At 46.6% G+C, this 15,305-nt stretch overlaps 1 protein-coding gene across 1 annotated transcript in view; it reads left to right on the top strand.

Moving 5' to 3' along the window:
* Positions 1-8,316: 8,316 nt before the first annotated feature.
* The window catches only part of LRRC28 (leucine rich repeat containing 28), a gene marked incomplete in the record, with an annotated part of 70,383 nt that continues 63,394 nt past the window's right edge, over positions 8,317-15,305 (top strand). Inside the window, 2 exon segments of the mRNA XM_034783128.1 lie at positions 8,317-8,564; positions 13,976-14,016. Coding sequence (XP_034639019.1) covers positions 8,397-8,564; positions 13,976-14,016 — 209 coding nt within the window.

Consider the following 15,305-nt stretch of genomic DNA (forward strand, 5'->3'; position numbering starts at 1 on the left):
CATACACCCACTCCCCCCACCCTGTGAAACAGCAGCCCCCAGTTCCCCATTATCCCATTAATTCTCCCCTTTCTCCGGTGATATTGCAGCTCCTGGTTTTCCAGAACCCCACTCGTAACCTCCGTGTATGACTGGAATAGCCACCCCTTTCTCTGTGGCCTGCGCTCTCATGCCATCAGTTACTGAACTCAGTCTCAGTGCTTTGAAAAGGGGGTATTTAGTGATAAACCATCTGGCTGCTGGGAGTGGGAAAGTGTATGTAGTTGACCTTGGAAGTGGGAACCCAAACAGTGGGTCAAACTCGTCTCTGGCATAAGTACACAAAACTCCCATTGAATTCACTAGTCATTGTGCCTGCTTATGCCAGGTTTACATTTGGTCCATTGGGGATGTGGCGTCTGAGTTGTGTAGTTTTCCATAATTTCAGCTTTCAGTAAAGAACATCTGGATGGCATGTTGCAAAAGATTTTTGACGCTTTTGTGTCTTTGTTGCTTGTAAGTAAGAAATCCACATTCCAAGCCAATTCATGCTTTCAGAAATGTACATACTATAGTAGAAAAGTGGAATCTACAATCTGAGATATTTAAGACGTGTATTAACCTTTTTGTTCTCCATCAGTCATGGCTACTTTTGATAGTGAGCATTCAATGTTTGTGTCTTGCAACAGGGAACATGTTATAATAATACTCATAAATATTCTCTCAACTACATTTTAAGCTTTTTTTAAGAGAAAAAAAATGTATGTTGATGAGACATGCTTGGTTTAGAGTCCTGGAGAATGAAGCCATCTGTCCACTGAACTGGGAAAGCCTGGGCACTAGAAATGTAAGCTTCCCTTATATGTTGCCTTGCTGACCATCTCTAGGGGTCAGGGCAATTGTGTCTGTTTTCATTTGTCTAAGGCGCTGTCTACCCTGGCAAGTTTCTGCACAGTAAAGCAGATTTCTGCACTGTAACTCCTGAGGTGTACGCACTGCTAAGCCACTTAGTGCGAAGAAACTGTGCAGTTGCAGCGCTTTAAAAAAACCACCCCAATGAGAGGCGTACAGCTTTCTGCGCCGGGGCTACAGCGCTGTGGTGCCAGTGTAGACACCGTGGTCGATTACAGCGCTGCGATTGGGCTCTGGGAGGTGCCCCACAATGACTGTTCTCGCCTCTGGTCATCGGTTTGAACTCTACTGCCCTGTCCTCAGGTGACCAACTGTCATCCCCATCCAGTAAATTCCTTTGGAATTTTGAAAGTCCCCTTCCTGTTTGCTCAGTGATGCGTGCAGTGGTCTCAGCACATCTTTCCAGGTGGCTATGCCTGCTCCACGTAATAGCCTGATCCCCTGCTTGGAGCAATGCCGAGCTGCTGGACCTCATCAGCATTTGGGAAGAGGCGGCTGTCCAGTCCCAGCTGCGCTCCAGCCATAGGAATTATGATACCTACAGACAGATTTCACAATGCATGACAGAAAGGGGCCATGACCAGGACACATTGCAGTTCATGGTCAAAGTGAAGAACCTGCAGAATGCCTACTACAAGGTGTGAGATGCAAACTGCTGCTCCGGTGCTGTGCCGGCTCTACAAAGAGCTGGACGCGATACTCTGCAGCAACTCCACCTCCACTGCGAAGGCCACTGTGGATACTTCAGTGGTCGAAAGTGGACCGAGCCAGGAGAAGGAGGAAATCTTGGATGAGGAGGGGGACCCAGAGGAAGAGAATGACTCTGAGGTCAGAGATGCATGCAGCCAGGAGTTCTTTTCTACCCCAGAGGAGGCTAGTCAGTCTCTGCTATCGGATGTTGGCGAAGTGCAAACAGGAGAGGGGGCCCCTGGTAAGTGGATTGGATTTTGGCAATCACTGAAGCGAGTTGTTGGGGGCAGGAGGGTTGTAGAAAGCAGGCTTGTCTCCCACCGCATACCTATTCTGAGCACCAGAGTAGGTTGTTGATTGACTCTCTCACTTCATGGGAATCTCCCTCCGAGATCTCCAGGAACTCTCGTGGAGATACTGGGCAATCCGCTGCCGCAGGTTCTTTGACAGAGCTGCTTTGTTTCTTGCCCCATTAATGGTAACTTTCCTGCGCTACTGTGCCATCCTGGGGTGGGGACGGGGACGGACCATTGCTGCATACAGGTGAGCTGCATAGGGGCCAGGGTGGAAGCCACAGTCTTGGAGAAGACCGTCCCTTGATTCCCTGCTCACCCTCAGCAGCGAGATATCTTCCATAATGATCACATTCTCTGGAAAATGTGGGGACAGGAACGATTATCAGGCCTCCCCTACCCCCCACAGTGCTGGCTCTCCCCAAGAGCCATGTGCCCAGTGTATAGCAGGGTCCGGGAAGAGTGATTTACCCTGCCCCTGCGGCTGCTCACCATTTTGGGGATCTTGTGGCTCATGTGTGCTTGCCTGGGGTCAGCCAGTTAGTGGCAGGTGTGTGAGTACTGGCTGTGTTTTAAATCACTGAATCAGTGTTCTTTGCGTTGCAGACAATACTGCTTCTGTAAAATGTTGCGTTTAAACTTCACAGAGATGACCTTGGGAGCCCAGCCTCCCTCTTTGTTATTGGCAGCTGAATGGCTGTGCAGAATTAGAAAGAACTAATGAGGACTTTCTGTGTGATGTTATGATGCACTCCACCAGTGAGAAAAAGGAATTGAAGGAGTGGCGGGACAGTGAGAAGAGGGACCGAAAGGAGAACGCGGCACGCCAGAATGAAGCCATGGAGCGGCTCTTAAAGGTTATGGAGCGCCAAGCAGACACGCTCCAGGCAATACTAGCTCTGCAAACTGAACAGCTCCACAGCCGCTGTTGCAAAACTCTTTCCCATGCTCCCCCCAGACACCGCCAACACACTCTTATCAGCCGCCTGGCTCCAATCTATACCCGCGGCATTCTATTCCTTCCCCCTCACAATCCAGCACTGCGGCCTCCCACTACCCCCTGCACTCAACCCCCATCCCTCTGCAGTTTGGCCCTGCTGAAGTACAATACCCACTGCATTGTACTCCAAAGGAGGTTGGATATGATCCTTGGACATATACAAATCTTTAGCCATCCCAGGACCCCGCCTCCCCCTGGGACCTTCCCTTCCCCCATTCCCCTCACGACTGATGGTTTTTTTTGGTTTGACTCTCTCCTCCGGTTATTGTTTTTTAATAAAAGACTTGTGTTGGTTTGTAAGCCATCTTTATTCTATTAATTGAAAGCAAAAAGAGCCCTGCAAAGCAACATACAATTATGTTAAACCCACATATTGCATTGTCTGCACCAGTCACCTCCTAGCATTACAAGCACTGCACTCCCGAGCATAGCAACAAATATTAGTGGCTTTCAGCTTAAAATTGCTGCCTCAAGGCCTCCCTGATCCTTATGGCCCCACGCTGCGCCCCTCTAATAGCCCTGGTCTCTGGCTGTTCAAGTTCAGCCTCCAGGTGCTGAGTCCAGCCCTGAGTGAAGTTTTCACCCTTCCCTTCACAAATATTATGGAGCATACAGCACGTGGCTATAAGCATAGGAATACTGTCATCGGCCAGGTTCAGCTTCCCATAGAGGCAGTGCTAGCGGGCTTTTGAATGATCAAAAGCACACTCAACAGACATTATGCACTTGCTCAGCCTGTTATTGAACTGATAAGCCACGGCATTAAGGGATAGGCAGGATCTCCCAGGATCACAATGGGCATTTTGACTTCCCCTATAGTGATCTTCTGGTTCGGGAAGAAAGTCCCTGCTTGTAGCTTCCTGAACAAGCCAGTGTTCTGAAAGATGCATGCGTCATGCACCTTTCCAGACCAGCCTGCGTTAATGTCTGTGAAATGCCCACGGTGATCCACAAGCACCTGGAGAACCACTGAGAAATACCCGTTGCGATTAATGTACTCAGTGGCTAGGTGGTCTGGTGCCAGAATTGGAATGTGCGTGCCATCTATCGCCCCTCCGCAGTTAGGGAAACCCATTTGTGCAAAGCCATCTACAATGTTACGTACGTTACCCAGAGTCACAGTTTTTTGGAGCAGGATGCGATTAATGGCCCTGTAGACTTCCGTCAACATGAGTCCAACGGTTAGCTTTCTTAGTCCGAACTGGTTAGCGACCGATGGGTAGCAGTGTGGAGTAGCCAGCTTCCACAGTGCAATTGCCATGCACTTCTCCAACGACAGAGCCACTCTCATTATTGAGTCCTTGCGCCGCAGTGCTGGGGTGAGTTCATCACACAGTCCCATGAATGTGGCTTTCCTCGTCCGAAAGTTCTGTAGCCACTGCTCGTCATCCCAGATGTGCATCATGATGTGATCCCACCACTCAGTGCTTGTTTCCTGAGCCCAAAAGCGATGTTCCACTGTGCTCAGCACCTCCATGAATACCACAAGCAATCTCGTGTCATAGCTACTACGTGTGGCGAGATCAAAATCACACTCCTCTTGCCTTTGCAGTGTAAGGAATAACTTCACTGCCACTCATGACGTGTTGGTCAGAGCGAGCAGCATACTGGTCAACAGTTCAGGATCCATTCCTGCAGCCCGAAGGGGCAGGGTGCGTTGTACACAAACCATTGAAAGATGGCGCCAATGCGGACGGAAGCACAGGGATTGCTGGCAGGCAAAGCACAGGGCATTGGGACAGGACCCAGGATGCCCTGCGACCCCCTCCACTTTCCCACAACTCTTAGCAGCAGAGGGATAGCTGGCCAGCGTGCACTGCTCCGAATACCACTACAAGTGCCGCAAGTGTGAGCACACTATTGCGCAGGCAGTTGACAGTGTGAACACACAACAGTGGTTTCCCTTCAACGCTCTGAGCGGCGCTGTAACTCCTGGGGCTGTAACTCTGCCAGTGTAAACGTGCCCTAAGACTGCCCACGATGAACTGTCAATTATGGTAATGCTGTTTCTGATGTGGATGCTGGCTCACTTGGGATTGTACTGATGCTGTCTTACTTACAGGTAACTGAACAGTCATAAAATAGTTATGACCAATGTTCCCTCTAAATTTTTCCATCCATGTGCAGAATAAATTTTGTTGTGTGCACCAAAATATGTGCAGATGTGTACCACCAGTAGAAACAAAAAACCTAGATTATAATAAATATTTTTACAAAAGTTACCATAGCGATAATTACTCCAGCCAGGACAGGTTAGGCATTTTAGAATTCACTACTCAAAGAATTAAATTTAAGTGTAAGAGAAATAAAAATTATGAAATGCATAGACCAGTCAAAACACTAAAATAACACACTTGGAAAGAATAAAATTACAGAGAATATATGTGCATTGCAGGAAGTACCAAGAAGTAACAACAACAACAATAATAATACAAGTATGTGTTGGGAGGTGAGTGTGAAAGAGACAGTGTGTGTTAGTGAGATACACAGACTGTGGGTGTTAGTGAGAGAGACCGAGACTGTGAGCTGGCTGTTGGGGAAATCTCAGAAACAGTGCACTTTCCCTTTAAGAAAGGCCCTCACTCAATCTTCACCACGGCAGCTCCAGTCCTGAGTCAGGCTGTCCCCCTGGTCTCCTGTTCTGGGGGGGCGGGTAGGGAGACATCCTGACCTCAGTACACGCCCCCCCTCCCCAGCCAGCAATAGGGTCCCAGGAGCAGCTGCATGACAGAGCAACGTGGTGGGTGGGGCACCTGAACACTGCTGCTGGCTGTGCATGCTCTGCTTATCAGCTGGGCAGCATTTGAATGTTTCCTGGGCAGCCACGCAAGCACACAACTTACAGGGAACACAGGTTATGACTCTTTCGGAACTGACCTGACCATAACTCAGTCTGCTGATTTGGAGGTGAAGGGCAATGAAGTGTATGAGGGATGTTATGTCTGAGCTGTGGTTAGCATTTCTGAATGGCCTACAAAGAAGATAGTTATCTAACTCTACAGAAGTATATGGACTGTTTGTGAAGCTTGTTCTGGAGCTCAAGAGCATTACTGAAACTGATACAATGAGTCTTAGTCTTATCTGAGATACAAGGTTGTATTTACAACAATTGCTGTTCAATAGATAAGATTAACATTGATTTTTGGGTAGCTGGTCAACTTCCAGGACTACTCGTGGTTAAAAATGCCTCCATCAAGAAAAAGTTAAGAGAGCAAACAGAAAATATTGTTGGTAGACAGGAGCTGTTAGCTCCCTGGTCTGTTCTTTAATTATGGATGTAAACTTGTCTGCCTAAGTCCCTGGCACATTGGCAAAATAGACAGTTGAATTGACTTCCTGTGCTAGGCTCCTAATCAATACTCTTGATATCTGTTTTTTTGTTAAACAAATTCTTATTTATAAAGGTAGTATCCCTCTGTAGGCGGAAGCATAAACAGAATTCTGTTTAACACTATACAGCAGAAGTAAAATGAAGTCTGTGTGAGTTCAGGCTTAGATTGATTTTTAGTTTTGTTACCTTAGCACTCTTCATTTTCTAGTTGTTGTTGTTTGTTTTTGTTTTTTTTAAACCTTTCCTCATAGGTCAAGTTTTTTAAACCTTTTATCATTTTTGTTGCTCTCCTCTGGACTCTCCGATTTCTTTACATCTTTCCTAAAATGTGGCACCCAGAATTGGACACAGTACTCCAGCTGATACCTCACCAGTGCTAAGTAGTGTGGGACAGTTCTCTTCTGTGCCTTACGTACAACACTCCTGCTAATACATGTCAGAATGTTAGCCTTTTTTGCAAGTGCATCATGTTGTTGACTCATATTCAATTTGTGTGTACTATAACCCTCTGACCCTTTTCAGCAGTACTAACATCTACCCAGTTACTTCCCATTTTGTAGTTGTGCATTTGATTTCCCCTTCCTAACTGAAGAACTTTGCTTTCCTACTCCCATTCATCCCCCCCCCCCCAGAAATGCAGCACCTCCTGCCCCTCCCACCTGGCCAAGCAGCACCTCTCCCCCCCGACCCATTCATCCTCTCCACCTGGCCATATAGCACCTCCCATCCCCCATACATTCATTCATCCCCATCCACAAATTTTGTAAGCATACGCTCTACTCCAGTGGTTCTCAAACTAGGGCCTCCGCTTGTTCAGGGAAAGCCCCTGGCAGGCTGGACCGGTTTGTTTACCTGCCGCGTCCGCAGGTTCGTCCGATCGCAGCTCCCAGTGGTCGCGGTTTGCTGCTCCAGGCCAATGGGAGCTGCGGGAAGCGGCGCGGGCCGAGGGACTTACTGGCTGCTGCTTCCCGCAGCTCCGATCGGCCTGGAGCGGTGAACCGCGGCCAGTGGGAGCTGCGATCGGCCGAACCTGTGGGCGCGGCAGGTAAACAAACTGGCCCGGCCCGCCAGGGGCTTTCCCTGAACAAACGGCGGCCCTAGTTTGAGAACCACTGCTCTACTCCATTATCCTAAATCATTAATGAAAATATTGACTAGTACCACACTCAAAACTGACCCCTGCAGAACCCCACTAGCTATGCCCTGCCGACTTGATAGAAACCATTGATAACTACTCTTTGAGTACAGTCTTTCAACCAGTTTTACATCTACTTTATAATTATTTCATCTAAACCACATTTCCTTAGTTTGCTTATGAGAATGTCATGTGGGACTGTGGGTATGTCTACACAGCAAAGAAAATCCTGTGGCTAGCCCATGCCGGCCAACTCGGGCTCGTGGGGCCTGGGCTGCAGGGCTGTTTCATTCCAGTGTAGGCTTGGGCTCGGTGTGGAGTCTGGACTCAGGGACCTTCCCACCTCACAGGCTCCTACACAGTAATGGAACAGCCCCACAAGCCCCAGTTGGCTGGCACGGGCCAATCGGCAGTGTCTAGTTGCTGGGTAGACGTACCCTGTGTCAAAAGTCTTACTAAAATCCAATTATATCACATCTACTTCTTTCCCACATTCACTAGGCAGTAACCCTGTCAGTGAAAATTCGGTTGGATTGACATGATTTGTTCTTGAGAAATCTATGCTGGCTATTCACTTTAACTCTGTTATCCCCTCGCTGCTTTCAAATTGATTCTTTAATAATTTGTTCCAATATCTTTCCAGGTCTCAAAGTTAGGCTTACAGGTCTATAATTCCCCAGGTGCTCTTTGTTCCCCTTTTTAAAATTAGGTATGTTTGTTTGTTTGCCCTTCTCCAGTCCTCTGGGACCTCACCCAACCTCCATGAGTTCTTGACAATAAGTGCTAATGATTCTGAGATTGCTTCAGGTAGTTCCTTAAGTACTGTAGGAAGAATTTCATCAGGCCCTGCCAACTTGAATATATCTAACTTATCTAAATAGTCTTCAGCCTGTTCTTTCCCTATTTTGGCTTGTGTTCCGTACTCCATGTTGTTAACGTTAGTTGTATTGAGTATCTCATTGCTACAATATTTTCCTTTTCTTGCTTTCTCTTTAGAAATGGGTGTGCATTCAGAAGATGTAGAGCTCTAATGTGAACCCTGGGACAAAGTCAACAATGGCATCAGAACTTTGTAAAACGATCTCTGAGGCAAAGCTGGAAAGGCACAAGAACTTGTTCTTAAATTACCGAAATCTGCATAATTTTCCTTTGGAATTATTGAAAGATGAGGGTCTGCAGTACCTGGAGAGACTCTATATGAAAAGAAACTCCTTGACCACCCTGGTATGATAAGTTGTAATACTTCTTATTGTCTGTATGTTTATAGTAGTTTGATAAATTCTGATTTGAAAAAAGTGATGAAGTGCATTTTTGTAGCCTGCTACTGGTCTTTCAGAAAGGCTGATCCTGAATGGTGCTAAACACCACTCAGGACCTGGCTCCATTGAGAAGATTTAAACACCACATTCTGTTTATATATGTTGGAAATGCAAATATCCAATGGATAAGATTTTTGGTGGGCTTCAGGTCTTTCAGCATATGCACAGTGTGCTTAGCCATTTGATAGCTGTTTGACAGGTGTTTATCTAACCTGCTCTTAAAAATCTCCAGTGATGGAGATTCCACAACCTGCCTACGTAATTTATGCCAGTGCTTAACCACCTTGACAGGCAGTTTTTCCTAATGTCCATCCTAAGCCTTTCTTGCTGCAATTTAAGCCCATTGCTGCTTGTCCTATCCTCAGAAGTTAAGAAGAACAATTTTGGGTATTTACCCACGAAAGCTTATGCTCCAATACATCTGTTAGTCTATAACAGGGGTCGGCAACGTTCGGCACGCGGCTCGCCAGGGTAAGCACCCTGGTGGGCCGGGCCAATTTTATTTACCTGCTGACGCGGCAGGTTCGGCCGATCACGGCCCCCACTGGCCGCGGTTCGCCGTCCTGGGCCAATGGGGGCGGCGAGAAGCGGCGCGGGCTGTCCAGCCTATCCCTTCCCACCTTATCTAGGGAGGGCCAGGGGAGGATATCTCTGATCTGGCTGGAGCTGCTCCGGCAGGCTGGGCAGCACGGGCGCAACCTGTTCCAGCAGGCCAGACCGGGCAGCACGATCGCAGCATGTTCCAGCGGGCTGGGCCGGGCAGCGTGATCGCAGCATGTTCCAGCGGGCTGGGCCTGGTGGCGCGGCTGCAGCCTGCTTTGGGTGGGGGTGGGGCTGAGTAGCATGGCTGCAGGCTGCCGTGCCCCGGAGCTGCAGCTGCTTCGGAGGCTCGGGGGAGAGCAGCATGGCCAGAAACGGAGAGACTCTGGCCCCACCTCTTCCCTTCTGGCTGTGCTGCCTCTTTTTGCTCCCTCTGCTGCGGGGACGGACTGTGTCCCACCTCTCCCTCTCTATACCCATTCATAAGCCAGCCCCCTTCTCTGGTGCTTCCCTTTGGTACTAAAAAAAAATTCAGCTTATGAACGAGTATATATGGTACTTCTCGTGTCTTGCCTACAACACTCTTGCTAGTGCATCCCAGAATGATGTTTGCTTTTTTTGCAACAGTGTTACATGTTCACTCATATTTATCTTGTGATCCACTATGACCCCCAGTTCCCTTTCTGTAGTACTCCTTCCTAGGCAATCATTTCCCATTTTGTGTGTGTGCAACTGATTGGTCTTTCCTAAGTGGAGTACTTTGCATTTGTCCTTCTGGAATTTCATCCTGTTTACCTCAGAGCATTTCTCCAGTTTGTCCAGACATTCTGAATTTTAATCCTGTCCTCCAAAGCATTTGCAACCCCTCCTAGCTGGGTATCGTCCGCAAACTTTATAAGCGTAGTCTCTATTCCATTATCTAAATCAGGGGTGGGCAAACTTTTTGGGCCGAGGGGCACACCTGGGTGGGGAAATTGTAGGCAGGGCCGGGGCAGGGGGTTGGGGTGTGTGAGGGAATGCGGGGTATGGGAGGGGGTGCGGTGTACAGGAAGGGGCTCAGGGCAAGGGATTGGGGCAGAGGAGGGGTAGGGGTGTATGATGGGGTTCAGGGAAGGGGGTTGAGTGCAGGAGGGGGTTCAGGGTAGGGGTGCAGGAGGGGTGTGGACTGCAGGCAGGGGGTTGGGGTTCAGGAAGGGCACAGGGTGTGGCAGGGGGCTCAGGGCAGGGTGCAGGAGGGGTATGGAGTGTATGAGGGGGATCCGGGCAGGGAGTTGGGGTGCAGGAGGGGTGCGAGGTGTGGGCAGGGAGTTGGGGGGTGGGGTGCAGGCAGGGTTTGGGCTCTGGCCAGGCTCCACTTACCTAAAGTGGCTCCGGGGTGGCAGCAGCGCACACCGGGGCCAGGGCAGGCTCCCTGCATGCCTGCCCTGGCCGCACGCCGTGCTGCTTCAGAAAGCGCAGCGGCCCCTGGGGGGGGGGGGACGCTCCGCGTGTGCTGCCCTTGCCGTGCCTCCAGGTATCTCCCCCGAAACTCCCATTGGCCGCGATTCCCTGTTCCCGGCCAATGTGAGCTGCGGGGGGTGGTGCCTGGAGGCAAGGGCAACGCACGGAGCCCTCTGCCCCCCTGCCTGGGGGCTGTAGGGAAGTGGTGCCAGCCGCTTCTGAGACTGGTGTGGGGCCCGCGGCGCCACAGGGGGCAATCCCGCGGGCCGGATCCAAAGCCCTGAGGGGCCGGATCCGGCCTGTGGGCCGTAGTATGCCCACCCTGAACTGTTCAATATCTTCATTGATGATTTAGGATCCAGAACTGATCCCTGTGGGACCCCACTCAATATGCCCTTCCAGCTTGACTGTGAACCACTGATAACTACTCAGTGGGCACTCATCAAGGATATGCAACACGGTCTGAAGTTGACTGCATCTACATCGCAGGTCATTAGAGAAATCCCATTTGAAGAGATTCACCGCACAATTGCCCTGTCCTGTTCTAAACCAGTTCAGGGATGACCACAAGTGCCTTGGCAGGTCAAAACCTTCTGGGCAGATAGTTTTTAACTCGTGGCTTGCGCTTGCATTGTGCAGAGGAAATATGCTAGAAACTGTCTTGGAAAAGCTCGGCTGCAGGCGTCATTGACTACGGTAGTCTGCCATGAGCTTCATATCATTCAGGATGTTGTCAATTTCTGAGAAGACCTGAGCTTGGTAACTGCAGCAGATATCATCAGCAAAGATAAACTTGCGTGAGAGTGTTGCTGGCAAGTCATTGATGTACACGTTAAATAGTATTGGTGAAGGAACTGAACCTTGAGAAAGATCATTAATCTGACACTTCCAGGAACTGCAGTGGTTGCCTAGGTGTACTCTGAACCACCTGTTTTGGAGGAAGAGATCTACTACTTTGACCACCCAATGCGGGGCAACTCGTGAGAGTTTACACAGGAGGCCTCTGTGCCAAACCGTGTCATAAGCGGCAGTCAATTCCAGGAAGACTGCTCCTATCTTTAGATTTTGTTAAAAATGATTTTAGAGAAAGATGGTCAAGGCCAAGATTTGATCACAGCTGTTATGTCCTTTCCTGAATCCTGCCTGTTTAATCTCCAAGACATCATCCAGCTTTAAAACGATTCCTTTGAGGATCAAACGCTCCAAACCCTTGAAACACTGTTTCACTTTGCAAAGGAAAGCCAACAAATAATTTTTTTAGGGGGAGGGGGGACACGAGTGGGGGTTGAAGAGAAAATACTACATGAAAATAGACACACCAGAAGTATCTGTTGGACTAATAAATAGTTTAGGGCAAGAATTCATTAACACTGATCTAGAGTTAGGTTAGATTGAAACTTTTTTTCCATTAGAACTTAAAGCAAAAAATGTTTGCTGGGTTTTTAAGGGTCAAGCTAGTTTCTGCATTTATTTGGTTAACACCGAGAAAAATATACAAGGAAGAGAAAAATATACAAGGAAAAGAACATCATGCAAAAACCTTTCTATGCTATATTAGGGAGCTGCGTGTATATTATGTGGAAAATTAATGTATTGTAATACAAACTTTCCAGCAGGTGGCAACCACTGCTTAGCTATCTTCTCGTTTCTTCTGCTGCTTGAGTGACACTTTCATATAGAAAATTGATTCAGTTATGGAGTTGGTGGTTGCTGCTTCATGGTTAAAGCTGAGTTGAGGTTTGCACTTTAATCAGGGATGTTCAACATCATTGTTATGTATGAGAAATATGCATATCTTGCCTATGTTATACAATTTTCAAATTGTGGAGAAATATGTTAACTAAAAAGTGTATTTTAAGAAGGAATATTGTTTAAATTTAGATGAAGAATGAACATGAAAACTGCCAAACTCTGTAAGTGATTGTGCTGTCATACTGTGTGCTGTTAAATGTTCTTCATTAAAACTTATTTCCAGTTCTGCATGTCTAAACTCTGCATTCCATATAATTAAAACTAGAATTTTAAAATCAAAATGCAGTCACTGCATTTAAAGTAGATTTCCTAAGGAATAAAATCGTCTCAACCTTGAATAAGGGTTTTCAATATGGCTTCCAGCATAACATATTCCATCCTTTCCTAAAATTCCTGCTAGTTGCCCTTTCCAAGAAAACCTAGGGACCTGTCTTGATTGATAAAAAAGGGCACGTTTTTCAACCATGTTAGCTCAGTTGAGTTAGCTAAACATGACTGAAAAACCCCATTATGCTTCAGGCTAACACGTTTCTCTACTAGGCTAAAATACACCCAATTAACACAGCTTCAAACACAATTCTGATGTCTGACTCGGCTCATTTGCACAACTCAAGCAATTCAAAACAGCCAATTTCTGGCCACACTGGCCAGCTGATGTTTTCCCTGTTATGGGAAGCTTTCAGATGGCATAAAACCATCGGTTAGCTCCCATACCAATTTCCCTTCCCTCTGGGGTATAGAGAATGTATCGGGGAGGAAAAGGGACCACATGCAACCCGAGGGCAATAAACCACAGGTATGAGTTCAAGCAACTTCTTGTCAGACTAGTTCAGAATCAGAGAGTTGTTGCCATATCCCTCGCTACCTTTGCTCTCTTGCACTGAATGGAGCTCAGATGCAGGAGAAAATCTAACCTGCTGGGTCTTAAAATTATTAAAATAGCCGTATTGATCCCAGTGTGTTGACTGCCATAATGTTTGTTTACACTTAAAAAGACTATCCAGAAACCGGCATGCGCACCCAGGGGTGAGTCAGAATACAGAGAAGGACGTGCGTCTTGACATGCATAAAGAAATCTGATGGGTTTGATATTTTTGGTACAGCGGTGTTAAATAAACTGTAGAGGATTCAGGTCTTGTCCTGCTACTCAGCAATATTACAAAGAAAATATATGTTGTTTAGGAGGTGGTCTGGCATGCTTCCTGCTTTTTACTACTGCTGTAAATCAGTGAACGTTTTCTTTCCAGCGGCTGCTTAGGAAACCCCTCTATCTCATCTCCACCTCCTTAGCTTTAATTCCCTTTCAAAAGCTGAGTATTGATAATCCATTCTTCAAACCTTGGTCGGCTGGATGCAATTTGCTGTAGATCCCATCAGTGTCACTTCTAGACTATGAAAGAATGGCACGAGGTGCTCCATTTTCCCATCCTCCCATACCCAGGGCTGAGTGTGGCTGATTTTGTTCTACTGAACACAGTTCTACTGAAACACACTTGTGATGTATCTTGTTGGCGTGGTTATTAAAATGAGTAGGACGCATGTTCGTTTTTAAAATAATAGATCTCTACCTTTTTTCTTTTTCAGCCAGAAAACCTTGCACAGAAGCTTCCAAACCTCGTGGAATTGTGAGTGTTGGAGTTTTGACCAACTTTATTATGCTAATCAGTGTCAAATTATTTAAAAAAAAAATGCTGTGATTGTATACATTTTTCCTTTTCAGTATAATGTGGTTTTTCCTCCTGGGTAATAAAATGAGGTACTTTGACTACTAGCTACATTCAGGCCCATGCTGAATTCCTTTCTGTGTCATAATTTCTTGTTCAGATTGTGTTAGGAGGAAATGTTGATTTCCTCCACCCCATGCGGTAAGAAAGGGGTATGTACTGGTGGTCTTCATACCAGGGCTGTGCACCTTGATCCAGCTGGGGGATTTGTTGTATTGTCCTTTTCAATTAGGTATAGCCCATTTGGGTAGTAGATGTATAATAGATTTTTTGAGCCCTACATTTGATGTAGTTCACCAAACAACCATCATGCAATAGAACTGAACTTTAAATATGCTTTCTCTCCTTACCTCCCATACTGCTTTATGACAGCTATGACCTGATCTTAATGAATGGTTTGGTAGTGCAATGTGTTTTTGAAGTACATACTGTAAATTCAAACTTAAAGGAAGCATGGGGTGTTTGAACACTATAAGTTATCTGCCTGAGCTTGTCTTCTCAATTTGGCTGTTAAAACCGCACCTTTCTAGGACTCGTGTCCACAACATAGTTTAACTGTTTTGTAGGTCATTGCGGTCTCCAGCTTGCTGAAGAGACAATCTTGCCTCATCTTGCCCTATATTTTTGGTTCACATACACTGGAACAACTTTCTTGTATTTGATATATTTAAGAGTGTTTGACATTTTGCCACCAGGCATCAAGAACTTTTAGTATTATCTGATAATGCCTTTAGAAGAGCAAGCCTAAAATTGCTTGGAGGAGGTTAATTTAAGAAGCAGCAAATAAGCAAAAAAAGTCTATTAATATATATTTACTTGATTTAGTTATCTCACGACCACCAAGCTTAGTTGTGCTACCATTATCCCATGTATTTGGTATGTAGGTGATTGCAATTGTTCTGCCGCTTCTATAGTTCAAGTAACACAATTTAAATTGTTAGCTGAGATAATAATTGCTTTGGGGCTAGAGCAGAAAATGAAGTAAAAAGAAACAATAAAATATACAGATTTTATTTTAAAAAGAATAATTTGCCAATAGGTTCATATTTAAAATGCTGATTTGTTACTGTAAATGTACCTCCTTTACTTTAGAGCCGTGTTTCCTATACTCTTGAAAGCTGAGCTCCCCTTCAGGAAAATGAAATGGAATATATCCCCCTTGCAATATCACCATGTGTTTTTAAAGATCT

The sequence above is a fragment of the Trachemys scripta genome, chromosome 10 (assembly GCF_013100865.1).
Source record: "Trachemys scripta elegans isolate TJP31775 chromosome 10, CAS_Tse_1.0, whole genome shotgun sequence".
Taxonomy (NCBI): domain Eukaryota; kingdom Metazoa; phylum Chordata; order Testudines; family Emydidae; genus Trachemys; species Trachemys scripta.